Source organism: Bombina bombina, chromosome 5 (genome assembly GCF_027579735.1).
Source record: "Bombina bombina isolate aBomBom1 chromosome 5, aBomBom1.pri, whole genome shotgun sequence".
In the NCBI taxonomy this organism is placed as follows: Eukaryota; Metazoa; Chordata; class Amphibia; order Anura; family Bombinatoridae; genus Bombina; species Bombina bombina.
The window spans coordinates 1,161,208,625-1,161,228,006 of NC_069503.1; the positions used below are offsets into that span (position 1 = coordinate 1,161,208,625).

A 19,382-nucleotide genomic window follows, 5' to 3' on the forward strand; every position below is an offset into this window, starting at 1 on the left:
GCTAAACACAGACGTGAAAGTGTTTGCGAAAGTCCTTGCAGACAGGCTCAATCCCCTGATTGGCTCGGTTATCTCTTCTGATCAGGTGGGATTCATCCCCAGTAGAGAGGCCAGGGATAACACCCTAAAAGTCCTGCAGCTTATTACCTATGCACGAAACAATAAAATCCCACTGTCCCTGATTTCCACTGATGCGGAGAAAGCCTTCGACAGGGTGGACTGGGACTTTCTCAGGGCTACCCTGTCGAAGTTGAACATAGGGCAGACCTTCATAAACAAGATTTTTGCCCTATACGCAGTGCCCACGGCAAAGGTCAGAGCGAACTCAATACTATCTGAGCCATTTGAAATTAAGAACGGCACGAGGCAGGGCTGCCCTCTGTCACCAATTCTCTTTGCCCTCACTATCGAAATTTTGGCACAAAAAATCAGACTTCACCCGCAGATTGAAGGCGTTAGTATAAACACATCGGAATATAAAGTGGCGATGTACGCAGACGACATCTTGCTCACAATCACGGATATAGAAAACTCGTTAGAACCAATACTAGACACTTTCACAGAATATGGCAAATACTTGAATTTTCATTTAAACCTGACTAAATCAGAAATCCTACTGCTGAACACACCTAGCCTAGTAACAGAGAAGATCAAACGTATATGCCCCTTGAGAGTACAACCAACTCAATTAAAATATCTGGGGATAATCCTAATGGGCGACTTTGAACAAATGTACATTCAAAACTATAAGACTTTACAAACCAACATGTCAGAGACTTATCTTGCTGGAAAAGTAAACCTTTCTCTTGGATAGGTAGGATCCATGTGATTAAAATGAATGTCCTACCCCGAATCCTCTACCTCTTTCAGACCCTGCCAATACCCATAACTAAAAAATTTATCACCCAATTACAGAGGACCTTAGAACAATATATATGGGGCAAAGTGAGACCGAGAGTACCACGACAGACCTTATATAGATCCAGAGACAGGGGGGGCTTGGGAGTACCAGACATAGCAAGGTACAGGTTGACGACCATTATACAAAGGCAGATCGACTGGAGTCAAAATTCTGCAGACAAACAATGGTTACGACTTGATAGGGAGATTTTCCAGGTGCACAATATGGGATGGCTGGGCTGGATGAGTCCAGCACACAGACCACCTGCTACTCTAAGCTACCCGCTAATTAACAAATTTCTCTCTCAGTGGGACAAACTGTTGGCTACTAGCACACAAATATCCACTAGACCCTCCCCTCTAACACCATTCCGAAATAACCCAGAAATAGCATATCTCCCTCCCCTAAAATTTACCTCTAGCTACGCCCCTAAGCTCACCAAACACACCTGGAATAACATTACAGACCAAGGAAAGATCCTCCCGGCCCGACAGCTCCAGGAGAGTGAGGAAGGCCCTACACTTAACTGGCTTTCACACATGCAACTATCCCACTACTTAGATAAACACAGACTAAAACGTAATATCATGAGACCACTTACAAAATTGGAGACACTATGTACAACCTCCATACCTCCTAGGCACACTATCTCAATAGTATATGAGTTGTTGATGGACGCAGACCCTGAACCTCTCCCTTCTTACTGCCGCAAATGGCAGTCTGATTTAGGATCAGACATCACTGACAAAGAATGGCAAAAAATATTTAAGCACCACAAAAAAGCATCAATCTCAGCCAGGGTTCAGGAGATGAACTATAAGTTCCTCTCCCGCTGGTATTTAACCCCACTGAGACTCAAAAAAATATATAAACACGCTAGCGACAAGTGCTGGCGAGACTGTAATGAGGTGGCAGACCTGTTACACATATGGTGGCTTTGCCCCAAGCTAGACTCATTTTGGGAAGAGGTTATATCACACATAAATAAAGCACTGGCCTCCCAGCTGCCTGTGTCCCCAGATATCTTGCTATTTCACAAAATCCCAAACCTTAAGGATGACACAAAAACCGCATTACTATACATCATTATCAATAGCGCTAAAATATTGATCCCACAAAAGTGGAAAACACAGGAAACCCCAACACTAGCTAAGTGGAAGGAACAAGTGGAGGAGATGTTAGAACTAGAAAGATATCACTTTTACAAAACAGGCAGGATAGACAGACATGAACTCATGCTCATGAGATGGAATGCTGCTAAGACTTAAGCCTCTCAGGACTCCCTCCACATTCGAAATGGCGACAAAGCTCCCCCTCCCCCCTACCCCCTTCTCTCCAACACCATCCCTTCTCATCCACCCTACATACATCAGATTTACGTACCCCCCCCCGGGTATGTCGGCCACTGGCTAACACTTTCTGATACTCTTCAATATCCTACTAAGGGGCATGTCTGCTCTCAATGCAATGTAACATGTTAAGTAGCTCTCTGTATTATACCACTGAGGATAACTTGTTGCCTTGTGTATATGCATAAGCCTGTATAGATGTTTACCTTTTGATCTAACTGACTTCTTACACATCAGGATACAAGAATTGTAAGAATTTATATGTTTTATGCCAAAATTTGTATGAGACAGTTAAGCTCTGATCACTGTGTTGTAACACGGATTGATCGGTAGTTCTGTATGTTATACCTTTTATGTTATTTACAATAAAGCATTTAAAACTAAAAAAAAAAAAAAAATGTACAATGAAGACGATTGTCAAACACTACCTTGGGTATATGTTGATGGTTGTTCTTACCATGCCACTATTGATAATGAGCGCAGATTAGTCGCTGGCATTGGTATAACTTGGGCAAATGGATTCCCAAATATATCTTTAGGTTTTAACATTGGACCAAGATCCAGTCAAGTTGCAGAACTAACCGCTATTCTAAAAACCATTGAAATGGCTATTGAACATGGTATTCATGAATTTGTGATCAGAACTGACTCAAATTATGTGCGTGACAGCTTTGTTGAATACCTGCCAACTTGGAAAAGAAATGGTATGCAGAAAAGCAATAACAAACCAGTCAAGCATGGCAAGTTATTCTGCAAGATTGATAATCTGGTGGTATCCAATGATTTAACCATACACTGGAAAAAGACCAAGGGTCATTCCAGGGTTCTAGGTCCGGATAAGGAAGGCAATGACCTTGCGGATTCATTAGCCAAACAAGGAGCCAAACTGGAGAACTCCTTAATATTGACCATTTAATGGGTGCAATTCAGGTAGAAGCCATTACCAGAAACCAGACCAAACAACAGAGTGAGCCTAACCTGGTACAATAAAGTCAGGATTCTCCTAGTGAGGACTTGATCACTAGTCAAAAAGAAGACACCATTGTAGGCATCTTCTATAAACACATAGAAGATCCTGAAGGCAACCCCATCTCAAAAGATGATTGTATTGACAAAGAAGATCTTAGAATCTTAATGAAATCCAGAACACAATTCAAGTTACAGGATGGTTTGTTTATTATAACCTTCAAAACTAGCATTCAGCAATGGGTAGTACCCACCAGGTTCAGAGGTCTAATGTTTCAACATGCCCATGATGCTCCCACATCTGAGCATCGTGGTGCCAAACTCACATATGAAATATTGCGTGATTACGCTTTTTGGCCACACATGTTGAAAGATGTTCAAACCTACTGTCAAGGATGTTTAATCTGTCCACAGTTCCAACCCACTGCACCAACGCATACAGCGCCATTGCAGAAAAGGGGGATGGTAATGACATGGTCAGATATACAAATTGATTTTATTGGTCCAGTAACTAGATCATCAAGAGGTAACAAATACATGTTAACAGTGACATGCCTGTTCACTAAATGGGTAGAGTGCATTAGTGCACCTAACAATAGTGCTGAAACATGTGCAGCGTTGCTCATCAACCATGTATTTTCCCGATTTGGTTTGCCCCAAAGAATCGAGTCAGATCGGGGGACCCACTTCACTAGCGAAGTGATGACCAAAATGTGGAAGATACTAGGGGTTAAAAGAAAGCTCCATATTGCTTATAGAGCTGCCTCAAGTGGTGGTGTAGAGCGTTACAACCAGTCCATTGTGAAAATCCTCAAAAAGTTTGTGAGGGAAACGGGTAAAGACTGGGATGTAAAACTACCTCTAGTCTTAATGGCATCAAGAGCAACTCCAAGTAGTGCTTTTGAACTGATGACTGGTAGAAGAATGGTTCTACCTCAGCATCTGCTGTACCGTACATCAGACCAAAACTTGATCAACGCTGCCAATACACATCAATATGTGGAGAACCTAAGAAAGCACCTGCAATATGCCTTTGCATTTGCTCAAAGGAATTTAGAAAGAGCCGCAACTGCCACTAAAACCTATTATGATCTCAAAACATCCAAAAAGGAATATGAAATAAATGATAAAGTTTATCTTTATAACTTTGGAAGAGATCAGGTTAGGGAGAAGAAATTTCTTCCCTCATGGAAAGGTCCTTTTGTCATTACTGACAAAATATCTCCAGTGGCCTATAAAATACAGATCCCCAAAAATGAAAGTTTCATAGATAAATGGGTCCATATCAATCAGCTGCGGGCATGTCATCCTAGGTCCCAACTACAAGTCAAATGCATATAAAGACATACTGTAGTTAAAGATGCCTAACTGATGAGGACAAGGGCTCAAAAATGACGAACTCGCTCCATAGAAGACTGGTCTATGAGGCATACAGTTGACGCTCACAGAATACCACTGACTTTGGTCCAATTCAAATACATGTGTCCTACATATATTTGAATTTGAAAGTGGGAATTATGTCAGGGCATCTGTAAATGTCAGTGGAAAATACATATATATATATATATATATAATATAAGATAATAATTATGAAATCTATCAAATAGTGAATCTGAACGTGCTCATTCATTACACTCTACGTATTCCACATCTGAGAACAAAAGACTGTTCCCTAGAGATGTCCCACTGAGGTGTGAACTTAAGATCTGTATCAGATGATCCCTGACCCCTATATCTACCCTAAAACCATCTGTATTTTGTGTCTCATAAGTTTTGGATAACAACAATTCTATTTACTATAAAACCCCTTTGCCAAATAGTGTTAGCTGGATGCACATTTATTATGATTGAAAGTTAGCAAAGCTTTGAAGCACACCCTCCTGCTGTGTAAATGTCATGATCCTCCCATTCTACCTTACATATGTCAAGTATCTATTACATACCACCTTTTTATCTAATTAGCATCCTACCTGAGCTCTATATAAACCTCCTACCTCCCAGAGTCCTTTGCTGGTTTATTGAAGTGTAATAGCTGCAGTTCCAGTCTCTAACAATACTAAAGATTGACAGGGTCTAATCTGACTGTTTATACCCTATTTCCAACAGCAAACTCCTACCTTACTCAGAGCTGTCTCTGCAACTTCTCTACAGAACGTCTGTCAGCACCTCCCCCTCCAGCACTTAGCTTGCGTGTATCTCCTAACAACCGGGCGTGACACGCCACACAGTGCTAACAGGAAGCGCAAGACTGGAGCCTGCACACTGCGCACTAAGATCACAAGGACCGGTTCTTTGTGAGCAGTGATCACCGCACTCGCAACCGCTGCTGCCGCTTACAAGGGAACCTCCGTTCATCCACTACTAGACAGGTGTCGTATACCTTGTATGACAAATCTGTGCTGCTCTTAGAAAACTTTGCCATTACAAACTGCTTGTGCGAGTGACTTAAAGGGAATTAATTCATGCATTCAGGGGAGCTGCTTAAGTAAATCATTTGCATATTTCTCTGACTTTTCATTGCTAACCTGCATTCTCATTTAACATTAACCTCTGCATTACTGGTTTACTCTGCATATACTTGTTCACCAGAACCTGCCAATCTTAACTCCCACTAATAGACCCTCCAGTTATTGGGTATTAGTTTATTGGCAATATCAACTACAATAGTTACACAGTGCACTAAAAGATAATATTGTACTGTCATCTTTTCATTTTGTAACACAACCTCACTTTCAAACAACCTATACTGGTAATTCCAGACAAAAAGGTTGCTGAGTGTTACATAATAAACCAGCCTATTAAAAGTAGTTATGGAGCCCTCTGACATTGCTCCCCAGCTACATAGCCTAAATCAAAGGCTGGATAACCTGACCCAGGCTTTCAGGGATTTGCAGGTGGAAAACCAAAGCCTCAAAGCCTGCTTAAGGGAAGTTTTATCCAATAGAAACTCTGGGAATGATCATCAGGCTGAACCCCAGGTTTCATACCCTGAGAAGTTCTCAGGGGACCGCTCCACTTTTCATCAATTTCGCAATGCCTGTTTACTGCTATTTGATTTACGCCCTAGGACTTACCCCACTGACAGGGCTAAAGTACTGACCATTCTATCATACCTGAGGGGAGAGCCTAGGGTGTGGGCTGACTCCTTCTATGAGTCACAAGACCCAATACTAAATTCCCTGGATTCCTTCCTTAAAGCCCTCTCATCTCTTTATGATGATCCCTATTGCCAGATTACAGCTGAGGGCAAACTCAGAGGTTTAAAACAGCTCAAAGCCCCAGTTGAAGAGTATATTACACGCTTCAGGATATGGGCCAGAGATTCCCTCTGGAATGAGGTATCGCTGAAAAACCAATACCGTATTGGTCTATCCGAAGAGATTAAGGATGAGCTCGCCAGAGTCGGTGTTCCAGACCGCTTGGAAGAATTATACATCCTTACCACTACTATTGACCATAGACTTAGGGAGAGGAGGCAAGAGAAAAACCCCTCTAACCCTCCACTGCGCAGGGCTTTACAGACACCACTTACATCCACTTTATCAACAGAACAACCAATGGACATTAGTTTCCTACGTGGACCCCTCACTCCACAGGAAAAATTGAGACGCAGATCACTGAATTTGTGCATGTACTGTGCATCAGCAGACCATGTTGTTAAGGAATGTCCACTACTGCTTAAACAGAAGTTAGGTAAGACACACCCTCTTAACCATTGTCTAAACACAAGACAGATTGCCACTGCCTACCTTACTTTACCCTTGTCCTTACAGTGGGAACGACAAAGGATAAAGAGTGATGCCAACATAGACACCGGATCTTGTGCCAACTTTATTGATTTAAGTTTAGTCACTATTAATAAAATACCATTTTCTTTCAAAAGCACACCATTGCCTCTCAAAGTTATTGACGGCTCACACTTACCATCTGGTCCAGTCTTACAACAAACTATTCCCTTACTTGTTACTACTGCCTCTGGTCACTCTGAGACCATCACCTTTGAAATCATATCATCCCCTCTCTATCCTATCGTTCTGGGAATTACCTGGTTACAGCTACACCAACCCCTGTTGAATTGGGACACACTAACTCTATCCTTTCCCTCTTCTTACTGCTCCAAAACCTGCTTTCCAACTGCTCATTTACTCTCTACCTCTGCTTCTTCAATTCCTCCTCAGTATTCTGATTTCTCTGATGTCTTTGATCAGAAAGAGGCAGAGTCATTACCGCCGCACAGGTCTTATGATTGCCCTATTGACCTCCTACCCGGTGCCAGCATTCCCTACGGGCATATTTATCCCCTTTCCAGACCTGAATTACAGCATTTAAAAACATACATAACTGACAATTTAAAAAAAGGTTTCATCCGTCCTTCCACTTCCCCTGCCAGAGCCGGCATCTTTTTTGTAAAGAACAAGGATGGGTCCCTTCGCCCTATTATATATTATCGTGAATTAAATAAACGCAAGGTAAAGAACAGGTACCCGCTACCTCTAATCCCAGAATTGGTTGAGAGGTTGAGTGGCGCTACTATATTTACCAAATTAGATCTTAGGGGCGCTTACAACCTTGTTAGAATAAGGTCCGGGGACGAGTGGCTGACAGCATTTAGGACTAGGTATGGTCTTTTTGAGTATACTGTTATGCCATTCGGTCTGTGCAAGGCCCTGCAACATTCCAAAATTTCATCAACGATATCTTTAGGGACATTCTAGACACTTTTCTGGTGGTCTATCTTGACGAAATTCTGATCTATTCTTCTTCCCTTTCAGAACATATCATACATGTCAGGCAAGTGCTGTCAAGGTTGAGGTCACATAGACTTTATGTAAAATTAGAGAAATGTCTTTTCCATGTCACAGAGGTATCATTCCTTGGCTACCGTATCAGTCAAAGTACGATTTTGATGGAAGACAATAAAATCAAGGCCATCACTTCCTGGCCTACACCAACCACCGTCAAAGAAGTACAACGCTTCTTAGGTTTTGCAAACTTTTACAGGCGGTTATTCCAAAACTTTGCAGCTATCACTAAACCGCTAACAAATCTCACTAAGACCACAAAATCCTTCCTCTGGACCTCCCAATCTCAAAAGGCTTTCAATGACCTCAAGACCATGTTCGTTACATCACCGATTCTCCAAATACCAAACAGCAAAGCTCAATTCTTATTAGAAGTAGATGCTTCTGAATTTGCCATAGGTTCAGTTCTCTCCCAAAGGTCTCCTCCTGATAATCAAATCCATCCTGTAAGTTATTTCTCCAGGCTTTTAACACCTGCTGAGTTGAATTACCCCACAGGGGAAAAAGAGCTGTTGGCCATCAAGGCATCATTCGATCAGTGGAGACACTTACTAGAGGGGCAGAACACCCTATAATGATCTACACGGATCACAAGAACCTCCAATACCTCCAATCTAACCGTACTCTCTCTGCACGCCAACTCCGTTGGAGCCTCTACTTCTCCAGGTTCAATTTTACCATTAACTACCGCCCCGGTGCAAAAAACGGTAAAGCTGACGCACTCTCACGCAAGGACCACAAGCCCCATGCCGTTCCCTCATTTTCGACTATAATCCCTAAAACATCCTTTATAGGTGTTATTTCCAAGGATTTTGCAGAGCTAAAAAACCAACAACGTTTGGATCCCACTACAAGTTCCTACACTTTATCTATGGATGACAATGGTATCCTCTGTAACCACACTAAGTATTATATACCTCCCTCTCTCCGTGACAAGGCATTACAACTCACACATGATTCATCACTGGCCGGACATTTGGGTGTACAGAAGACACTAGACCTCCTACAGAGACATTTCTGGTGGCCCTCTATGAAACAATCAGTAAAAACCTATATCAAGTCCTGTCCCACTTGTCAGACCTCTAAACCTTCACATCAATTGCCTATTGGTCTATTACAAAACTTACCCGTTCCAGATTGTCCATGGAAATGCCTCTCAATGGACTTTATTGTTGACTTCCCAAAGTCCCAAGGAAAAACTGCCATATTTGTGGTTGTGGATCTATTCTCTCGTATGGCTCATTTCATCCCAACTGATTCTCTCCCCACAGCCCAACAGACTGCCGAATTGTTCATTAAGGAGATTGTACGCCTTCATGGATTACCTACATCGGTATTAAGTGACAGAGGTTCACAATTCACCTCAAAGTTTTGGAAATTTCTCTGCTCATCACTTTCCATTCAGCAACATCTCACAACTTCTTACCACCCGCAGACAAATGGCCTTTGTGAGAGGACCAACCAGTGGCTTGAGCAGTACTTAAGATGCTTCTGCTCCAGCACACATGACTCATGGGCCTCCTTCATATCTCAGGCAGAATTCGCTTACAATAATACAACTAACTCTTCTACCGGATTTTCACCCTTTTATATTAACTCTGAACTCCATCCACGTTTCCATCCCCTGTCGTCGTCTCACACACCTTGTCCACAGGTCAACGATCTTGTCAATTCCATCAAACTTACCTACAATGTGGTCCAAAACAACATTATGACTTACGGCATCGTCCACAACCAGATTACAAGATCGGAGACATGGTTTGGTTGAGTACGAAAAACCTTAAATTACCCACTCCCTGCAGGAAGTTCAACAACCTCTTTGTTGGTCCTTTCCCAATAATAGCCATTCGCAACCCACTTACTGTCACCTTGCAGCTCCCTGCTACCTATCGTATCCACCCAACTTTTCATATATCCTTGGTCAAACCCTGTGATACCTCTCGTCTTCAACCTCTCCCTGCTCTGGTGTCCCCAACGCCGGATCCCGAGTATGAGGTGCACTCAGTTTTGGACTCTCGTCGCTACAGGGGACAACTGCAGTACCTTGTGCATTGGGCTGGGTTTGATTCCTCTGAGGATTCTTGGGAGCCTGCTACCAACCTCTCGGCTCCCCGGCTGGTGTCTCTCTTTCACAGGCGCCATCCCGATCGTCCAGCACCTTGATCCCTCCTTGATGGATCTTTGGGGGGGGGGGGGAGTGTCATGATCCTCCCATTCCACCTTACATATGTCAAGTATCTATTACATACCACCTTTTTATCTAATTAGCATCCTACCTGAGCTCTATATAAACCTCCTACCTCCCAGAGTCCTTTGCTGGTTTATTGAAGTGTAATAGCTGCAGTTCCAGTCTCTAACAATACTAAAGATTGACAGGGTCTAATCTGACTGTTTATACCCTATTTCCAACAGCAAACTCCTACCTTACTCAGAGCTGTCTCTGCAACTTCTCTACAGAACGTCTGTCAGCACCTCCCCCTCCAGCACTTAGCTTGCGTGTATCTCCTAACAACCGGGCGTGACACGCCACACAGTGCTAACAGGAAGCGCAAGACCGTAGCCTGCACACTGCGCACTAAGATCACAAGGACCGGATCTTTGTGAGCAGTGATCACCGCACTCGCAACCACTGCTGCCGCTTACAAGGGATCCTCCATTCATCCACTACTAGACAGGTGTCATATACCTTGTATGACAAATACTGTGCTGCTCTTAGAAAACTTTGCCATTACAAACTGCTTGTGCGAGTGACTTAAAGGGAATTAATTCATGCATTCAGGGGAGCTGCTTAAGTAAATCATTTGCATATTTCTCTGACTTTTCATTGCTAACCTGCATTCTCATTTAACATTAACCTCTGCATTACTGGTTTACTCTGCATATACTTGTTCACCAGAACCTGCCAATCTTAACTCCCACTAATAGACCCTCCAGTTATTGGGTATTAGTTTATTGGCAATATCAACTACAATAGTTACACAGTGCACTAAAAGATAATATTGTACTGCCATCTTTTCATTTTGTAACACAACCTCACTTTCAAACAACCTATACTGGTAATTCCAGACAAAAAGGTTGCTGAGTGTTACAGTAAAGCACACAAACACTTTTCCAAAAAGGAACTAGAACTCAATGACCCTGTTCATTTGACTATATATGCAGAGTGTTATAACTCTAAGACATTTGGTGATGAGAGAAAGGAATGTGTTCAAGGGCCCTCTGGAATTTGTCACCTAAATCTTTGTGATTTCAAAGGAAGACGTATTGCAGACATACGGCTGGGGGGAAGGTGACTCAAATAGAATTAAATACATTTTGCAAAGGGAACAATGTCAGTTTTCCATGTATGTTTAAAATAATTCAAATTACCCATATATGTATATATAACATGCTTTCCTGTTTTCCAGGTGGAACTAAGAGATGACACACACAGGACGATACATGGGATGAAATAAATCATATCATATGAATGTGAAATAAATGTTTATAAAGTTTTAAATGCATCTCTTGAAATATAGTAAGATGGATATATGGAAGTTATTTTGATGTGATATGACTATGAAGTATTGACATCTGATATTGAAATATAAATAATGTTAGGCACATGTTTCATATCAAAATTACCAGAGAGGTAATGTAATCCTACCCATCTGTGATTGATATTGCAAACTTATTAATATGAGGGAATTATGGCAGTTATTACACATTTAATTTTTTTTTTTAAATGTTCAGAGATGTGTTTAAATGTATTGCTATGATGTATATCTGCTGCCACCTAAGGGCCAATACTGGTATAGCAGTTAAAGGATTTAGCTGTTCAAAAAAAAAAGGTTGCAAATCACTGGTTTAAAGGATGCGTTTCCATAACAACAATGTATAATAAACCAATTATCCAATGACAAGGGACAAGCAAAAAGGGCGTGAACGAAACAGGTCTTCAATGATTATATAATGGGAGTAGTGAATGCACAAGGGACAGTTTTTTGTGACTTGCTGAGACAAAAAGTGTTTTTAATTTTGGCTGCCTGGAAATACATTTCACTTCAGCAAGGAACTGGAAGCTTATCCCTGATCTATGCAATAACTTTCCTTTAATTGAGATGACCTAAAGACCGCTACAAATTGGTTCAAATTGGTAAAGTTTAATTGTTCTAATTTTTAAAAACTTGAAACAAAGCTTATTGGTAAGAACATAGTCAATTTGTATTCAATAGATTTAGAGAGCAGTCTGCATTTTACTAGTATTCAGCCTGTGTATGGCTAAAAAAATCCTTACTGCTAAATTGTTTTATCTGTACAAATATATAGTTATAACTCAGAATTGGGTTTTTGTATAAATAATATAATGATGTTTTAATAGAAGTGTATATTGCACTATTGTTTAAATTAGCACTGTAAATCGTATTGCTGAATGTTTGTAGCTGCTATTTTAAATCTCATTGTAATATTTTAAATGTAGCTCTGAATGAAAGGCTGGTTTTAAAGGTAAATTTGCATGAGCTTTGCATAGCATATTTTAAATAGTTTTTGTTTTAACGCATATAATATTGACTCATATTCTTATTATTACAAATATTTATGTATCAACATGTTCCTAGTTATTTACTAATAATAAAGAATTCAGATATTTATATAAATTTTGTTGTCTTAGTAGAAGTATATTGATTGTGGGTTCAGTCTAAAGAAAGATTGTTAAATATATTCCCTGCCATATACTCACACATTGTTTGGAGAATACTGCTAAGATTTTTATAAATATACTGACAGAAGGTACGTCACCACTTATCTGTACAGAGAGCCCTATGGTTTCCTATAGAAGGTACGTCACCATTTATCTGTACAGAGAGCCCTATGGTTTCCTATAGAAGGCACATCACCACTTATCTGTAAAGTGAGTCCTATGGTTTCCTATAGAAGGCACGTCACCACTTATCTGTACAGAGAGCCCTATGGTTTCCTATAGAAGGTACATCGCCACTTATCTGTACAGAGAGCCCTATGGTTTCCTATAGAAGGTATGTCACTACTTATCTGTACAGTGAGTCCTATGGTTTCCTATAGAAGGCACATCACCACTTATCTGTACAGTGAGCCCTATAGAAGGCACGTCACCACTTATCTGTACAGTTAGCCCTATAGAAGGTATGTCACTACTTATCTGTACAGTGAGTCCTATGGTTTCCTATAGAAGGCACGTCACCACTTATCTGTACAGTGAGCCCTATAGAAGGCACATCACCACTTATCTGTACAGTTAGCCCTATAGAAGGTATGTCACCACTTATCTGTACAGTGAGCCCTATAGAAGGCACGTCACCACTTATCTGTACAGTGAGCCCTATGGTTTCCTATAGAAGGCACGTCACCACTTATCTGTACAGTGAGTCCTATGGTTTCTTATAGAAGGCATGTCCACTAATTATTTGTGTAGTAAGCCCTATGTTTTATTATGGAAGGCAGATCGCCACTTATCTGTACAGTGAGTCCTATGGTTTCTTATGGAAGGCATGTCCCCACTTATCTGTACAGTGAGCTATATGGATTTCTATGGAAGACACATCACCACTTATCCGTACAGTGAGTCCTATGGTTTCTTAAGGCAGGCATGTCCCCACTTATCTGTACAGTGAGCCATATGGTTTTCTATTTAAAGAATGTCACCAATTATTACAGTGTGGATATCCTAGCTATTTCATAACATTTTGCCTGGTGGGCGATTTGTGACACTAGAAATATTGAAATGAGCATTTCTCATCAGACCTGACGAGCTTTAGAATGCAGAGCCCAAAGTGATACAAAAGAAGTGACACAGTTATTTGTTAAAGAGTACAAAGATATGACAATGCTGACAGTTATTTGAAAGAAGGGAAACCGTTATTTGACAGAAGGGACACAGTGATATGGCAGTGGGCACATTTATTTGACAGAAGGGATGCAATGATATGACAGTGGTGATATTTGAAAGAGGGGATACATTCATGTCACAGTGATGACACAAGAAGCAGGGACAGTTGATACATTTACAGACAGAAATCACACGCACAAAAGGGAACACAGATGAAACAATGTAATTCTACCTTCTAGTGTAAACCTAAAAAGGTCAGCATAGAGGTCCACTGTCAGCGTCCTTCGTGTATTCTTGTCAGCCCTTCTCCTTAAAAAGGACACAAAATCTGTGGCTACTTCATCCACAAATGGGAGAAACTTGCGCACTCCCGCCAAGCTAAGAACCTCTTTGTTTAGGATAAGTCGGTCTGAGCGCCAGGGCTCTCCATTACTGTGAGAAGGGGAGATGATTGTTGAATCACAATTAGGGATCAGGTAAAAAAAGTGTTCTCATGTTCATTACATTATAGACTATTTGAAGGTATCCCAGTCAGTAATGACCGGATGAGAAAGCAGCAATGAGATGCCACCACGTATAAGAAAACATGGTCAAGGTAATGGAGGGAGACACACTGAACATAAGGTAAAAATGGGGGGGAAACTGGAGTCTGTGTTAGGGTGAGAGGCATAATGGGGGATAAAGGGGGGATATGGTGAGGACAAACTGTGCTCCCCTGGAATTAGTGTGAAGATTCACTAAGGTTGAGGATGGGAGGTAAGGGGCACACTGAGGATGGGAGGTGAGGGGCACACTGAGTATGGGAGCTGAGGGGCACACTGAGGATGGGAGTTGAGGGGCACACTGAGGATGGGAGCTGAGGGGAGGTTAGAGTGTGGGACACGCTGAGGTCGGAGGTTAGGGTTTGGGACACACTGAGGTCAGAGGTTATGGTGAATACACACTGTGGTAGGGGGTTAAGGAGGTGGACACACAAGGTCTGGGCTTAGGGTGAGGACACAATAAGGTTTTGGCATTAGGATGGATGTAACCTGTATTAATACTGGGGGATATTTGTATAGACTGTTTTGCTATCAAGGATGGATACAGTTAGAATTAGTTTTGGGGGGTGTATCCTGTATTAGAACTGAAGAGATGCATGCAGTCTGTATTGGTATCAGGGATGGGTACAGTTTGTATTTGTGACAGACCCCTCTGTCAGTACTGGAAAGGTTAACTTTGTTCAGCTTTGAGAAACTATTTTCTGAAAACAGGTTTCCTGACAGCAGCTATTGTTTACTATAATTAAGTTTAAGTGATAAGCGTTCACATTGTTTAATCAGACTGCCAGGTGTCAAGAAGGACTCCCTTGTTTTCTTGTGTTTACTTGTTTATTTGTTTAAGTAATGCAATTCTATTGTATCCTGTAAAAGGATACATTCTGTTTTACTCTCAAGGTGGAGCTTGGTCTCATGTTTGGGGGGAATTAACTGGGTTCGTGTGTTACTGATCCCGTATTCAGGGTATCTGTCATCTGGTATTAACCCTTGATATCATGGTTATACCATAACAGTATTGTTTTTTTGAGGGTGTATCCTGTATTCGTACTGGGGAGATGTGTGTAGTCTGTATTGGTATCAGGAATGGGTACAGTTTGTATTGGTTTGCGGAGTGTACCCTGTATTATTACTGAGGAGATGCATGCAGTCTGTATTGGTATCAGGGATGGGTACAGTTTGTATTGGTTTACGGGGTGTATCCTGTATTAGTATTTGAGGGGGGAATGTGTGATGAGCATTACATTTAACTAGATTTTGATTTGTAGGGAAGTGTCACTCACAGAAGGAAAACACCGCACTTGTGGTTACGCATATCTCGGTGTGTAGCCCAGGCCTCCATTCCCATCCTGCGTGGAAAGACGCCCTCTGACTGGTAGAGACGGGCAACATCTGGAGGGTTCAGTATGTTGACGCTGCTGTGGGTTCCCAGATTCTCCCTGCAGACACACACTGTGTATATATTACATATGTCTTTTGTTTGGTTAACATAGACAGAAGATAACAATATAACAGTGATGTTATATACAATGTGGCTGTACAACAGGAGGAGAAAGTTACACAATCAAGAAATAATTAAATGGAATATCATTTGACTACTCATCTCTTTTGATGGTTAAACAAAATGTGGTACCAAATGAGAAATCTCTTGGAATGAGATCAGAGTGGCAGCAACACAGAAGGACTGCTGTCTCCCAAAGTCAAAATTATTGCTATTATTATTCTAATCATTTATCAAAGTCTGTAGTGCTGTGAGTCAACAAGCAGAATTTATTGTTATTTTACCAAGTGACGCTCAAAAGCATATTTCAAGTTGAAAGTAAAAAGTTAGTGCGGAAATGAAACACTCAGGGATATTAAGTTCAGGACTACGGATAGCACAACCATGCTAACTCCTCCCTATAGACTTCTATGGGGTGTGCTGAAAAAAGCTTTTTTCTTTCATGTAATTGGCAAGAGTCCATGAACTAGTGACATGTGGGATATACAATCCTACCAGGAGGGGCAAAGTTTCCCAAACCTCAAAATGCCTATAAATACACCCCTCACCACACCCACAATTCAGTTTTACAAACTTTGCCTCCTATGGAGGTGGTGAAGTAAGTTTGTGCTAAGATTTCTACATTGATATGCGCTTCTCAGCATTTTGAAGCCCGATTCCTCTCAGAGTACAGTGAATGTCAGAGGGATGTGAAGGGAGTATCACCTATTGAATGCAATGGTTTTCCTCACGGGGGATCTATTTCATAGGTTCTCTGTTATCGGTCGTAGAGATTCCTCTCCTACCTCCCTTTTCAGATCGATGATATACTCTCATATTCCATTACCTCTACTGATAACTGTTTCAGTACTGGTTTGGCTATCTGCTATATGTGGATGGGTATCTTTTGGAAAGTATGTTTTCATTTACTTAAGACACTCTCAGCTATGGTTTGGCACTTTATGTATTTATATAAAGTTCTAAATATATGTATTGTACTTATATTTGCCATGAGTCAGGTTTTCAGTATATTTCCTTTTTTGCAGACTGTCATTTTCATATCTGGGAAATGCTTTTTTATGAAAATGTATTTCTTACCTGGGGTATAGTCTTTTTCTTTCATGTAATTGGCAAGAGTCCATGAGCTAGTGACATATGGGATATACAATCCTACCAGGAGGGGCAAAGTTTCCCAAACCTCAAAATGCCTATAAATACACTCCTCACCACACCCACAATTCAGTTTTACAAACGTTGCCTCCTATGGAGGTGGTGAAGTAAGTTTGTGCTAAGATTTCTACGTTGATATGCGCTTCACAGCATTTTGAAGCCCGGTTCCTCTCAGAGTACAGTGAATGTCAGAAAGACATGAAGGGAGTATCACTTATTGAATACGATGATTTCCCTAATGGGGGTCTATTTCATAGGTTCTCTGTTATCGGTCGTAGAGATTCATCTCCTACCTCCCTTTTCAGATCGATGATATACTCTCAATTTACCATTACCTCTACTGATAACTGTTTTAGTACTGGTTTCGCTATCTGCTATATGTGGATGGGTGTCTTTTTGGTAAGTATGTTTTTATTACTTAAGACACCTCAGCTATGGTTTGGCACTTTATGCATTTATATAAAGTTCTAAATATATGTATTGTACTTATATTTGCCATGAGTCAGGTTCATGTATTTCCTTCTGCAGGCTGTCAGTTTCATATTTGGGGAATATAAACATCTTTTAAATATGAAATGTATTTCTTACCTGGGGTTTAGTCTTTTTTTCAATTGACTACTTCTTGCAAATTGCGGGCGGTATTAGGCTCCCGGGTGTGTCAAATGCTAAACTTTATTGCGTCATTCTTGTCGAGAAAATATTTTTGGAGCGAAAAAATACGTCTATGATGCAACTTCGTCATTTCCGACGTCATACTTGACGCCGAGACCTTTCACACGGTTGCGTCATTAGTGACGCGAGTGTGTCATTTCCAGTTATTTTTGGCGCCAAAAAAGTTTAAGTTATGTTGTGCGTCATACTTGGTGCCAAACTTTTTCATTATTTCAATACCCCATTGATGTTTGCCTCTTGCCTTTTTCTCTATCAGAGGGCTATGCTATGTGCATTTTTTCCCATTCCTGAAACTGTCATATAAGGAAATAGATAATTTTGCTTTATATGTTGTTTTTTCTCTTACATTTTGCAAGATGTCTCAATCTGATCCTGCCTCAGAAGTTTCTGCTGGAACATTGCTCCCTGACATCGGTTCTACCAAAGCTAAGTGCATTTGTTGTAAAATTGTAGACATTATTTCGCAGAATGTCATTTGTAATAGTTGTCATGATAAACTTTTACATGCAGATAGTGTATCCATCAGTAATAGTACATTGCCAGTTGCAGTTCCTTCAACTTCTAATGTGCATGATATACCTGTAAATTTTAAAGAATTTGTTTCTGATTCTATCCTGAAGGCTTTGTCTGCATTTCCACCTTCTAATAAACGTAAAAGGTCTTTTAAAACTTCTCATTTAGTTGATGAAATTTCAAATGACCAACAACATAATAATTTATCCTCTTCTCATGAGGATCTATCTGATACAGAAGATTCTTCCTCAGACATATATGCGTTCTTTATTAAAAGAAGTGTTAATTACTTTGGATATTGAGGTAACCAGTCCTCTTGACGTTCAGTCTAATAAACGTTTAAATGCTGTTTTTTCCTATTCCTGAGGCTATTTCTGATATGATTTCTAAGGAATGGAATAAGCCAGGTACTTCTTTTATTCCTTCTTCAAGGTTTAAAAATTGTATCCTTTACCAGCAAATTCTATAGAGTTTTGGGAAAAAATCCCCAAAGTTGATGGGGCTATTTCTACTCTTGCTAAACGTAACATTATTCCTATGGAAGATAGTACTTCCTTTAAGGATCCTTTAGATAGGAAGCTTGAATCTTATCTAAGGAAGGCCTATTTATATTCAGGTCATCTTCTCAGACCTGCAATTTCTTTGGCTGATGTTGCGGCTGCATCAACTTTCTGGTTGGAGAATTTAGCGCAAGAAGAATTGGATTCTGACTTATCTAGCATTATTCACTTACTGCAATATGTTAATCATTTTATTTGTGATGCCATTTTTGATATTATCAAAATTGATGTTAGATCAATGTCTTTAGCTATATTAGCTAGAAGAGCTTTGTGGCTTAAATCTTGGAATGCTGATATGACATCTAAATCTAGATTACTATCTCTTTCTTTCCAAGGTAATAATTTATTTGGTTCTCAGTTGTATTCTATTATTTCAACTGTCACTGGGGGAAAGGGAGTTTTTCTCCCTCAGGATAAAAAACCTAAGGGTAAATCTAAGGCTTCTAACCGTTTTCGTTCCTTTCATCAAAATAAGGAACAAAAACTTAATCCTTCCCCCAAGGAATCTGTTTCCAATTGGAAGCCGTCCTCAAATTGGAATAAATCCAAGCCATTTAGGAAACCAAAGTCAGCCCCTAAGTCCGCATA

The 19,382-nt window shown here is 40.6% G+C and overlaps 1 protein-coding gene across 1 annotated transcript in view; it reads right to left on the bottom strand.

The window, feature by feature from the left end:
• LOC128661768 (cytochrome P450 11B, mitochondrial-like) overlaps positions 1–19,382 on the bottom strand; it is a 347,430-nt gene that overhangs the window by 245,523 nt on the left and 82,525 nt on the right. The window contains exons 2-3 of the mRNA XM_053715988.1: positions 15,683–15,838; positions 14,096–14,295 (exon numbers count right to left, since the gene is read on the bottom strand). Coding sequence (XP_053571963.1) covers positions 14,096–14,295; positions 15,683–15,838 — 356 coding nt within the window. The remainder of the gene's footprint in view (positions 1–14,095; positions 14,296–15,682; positions 15,839–19,382) is intronic.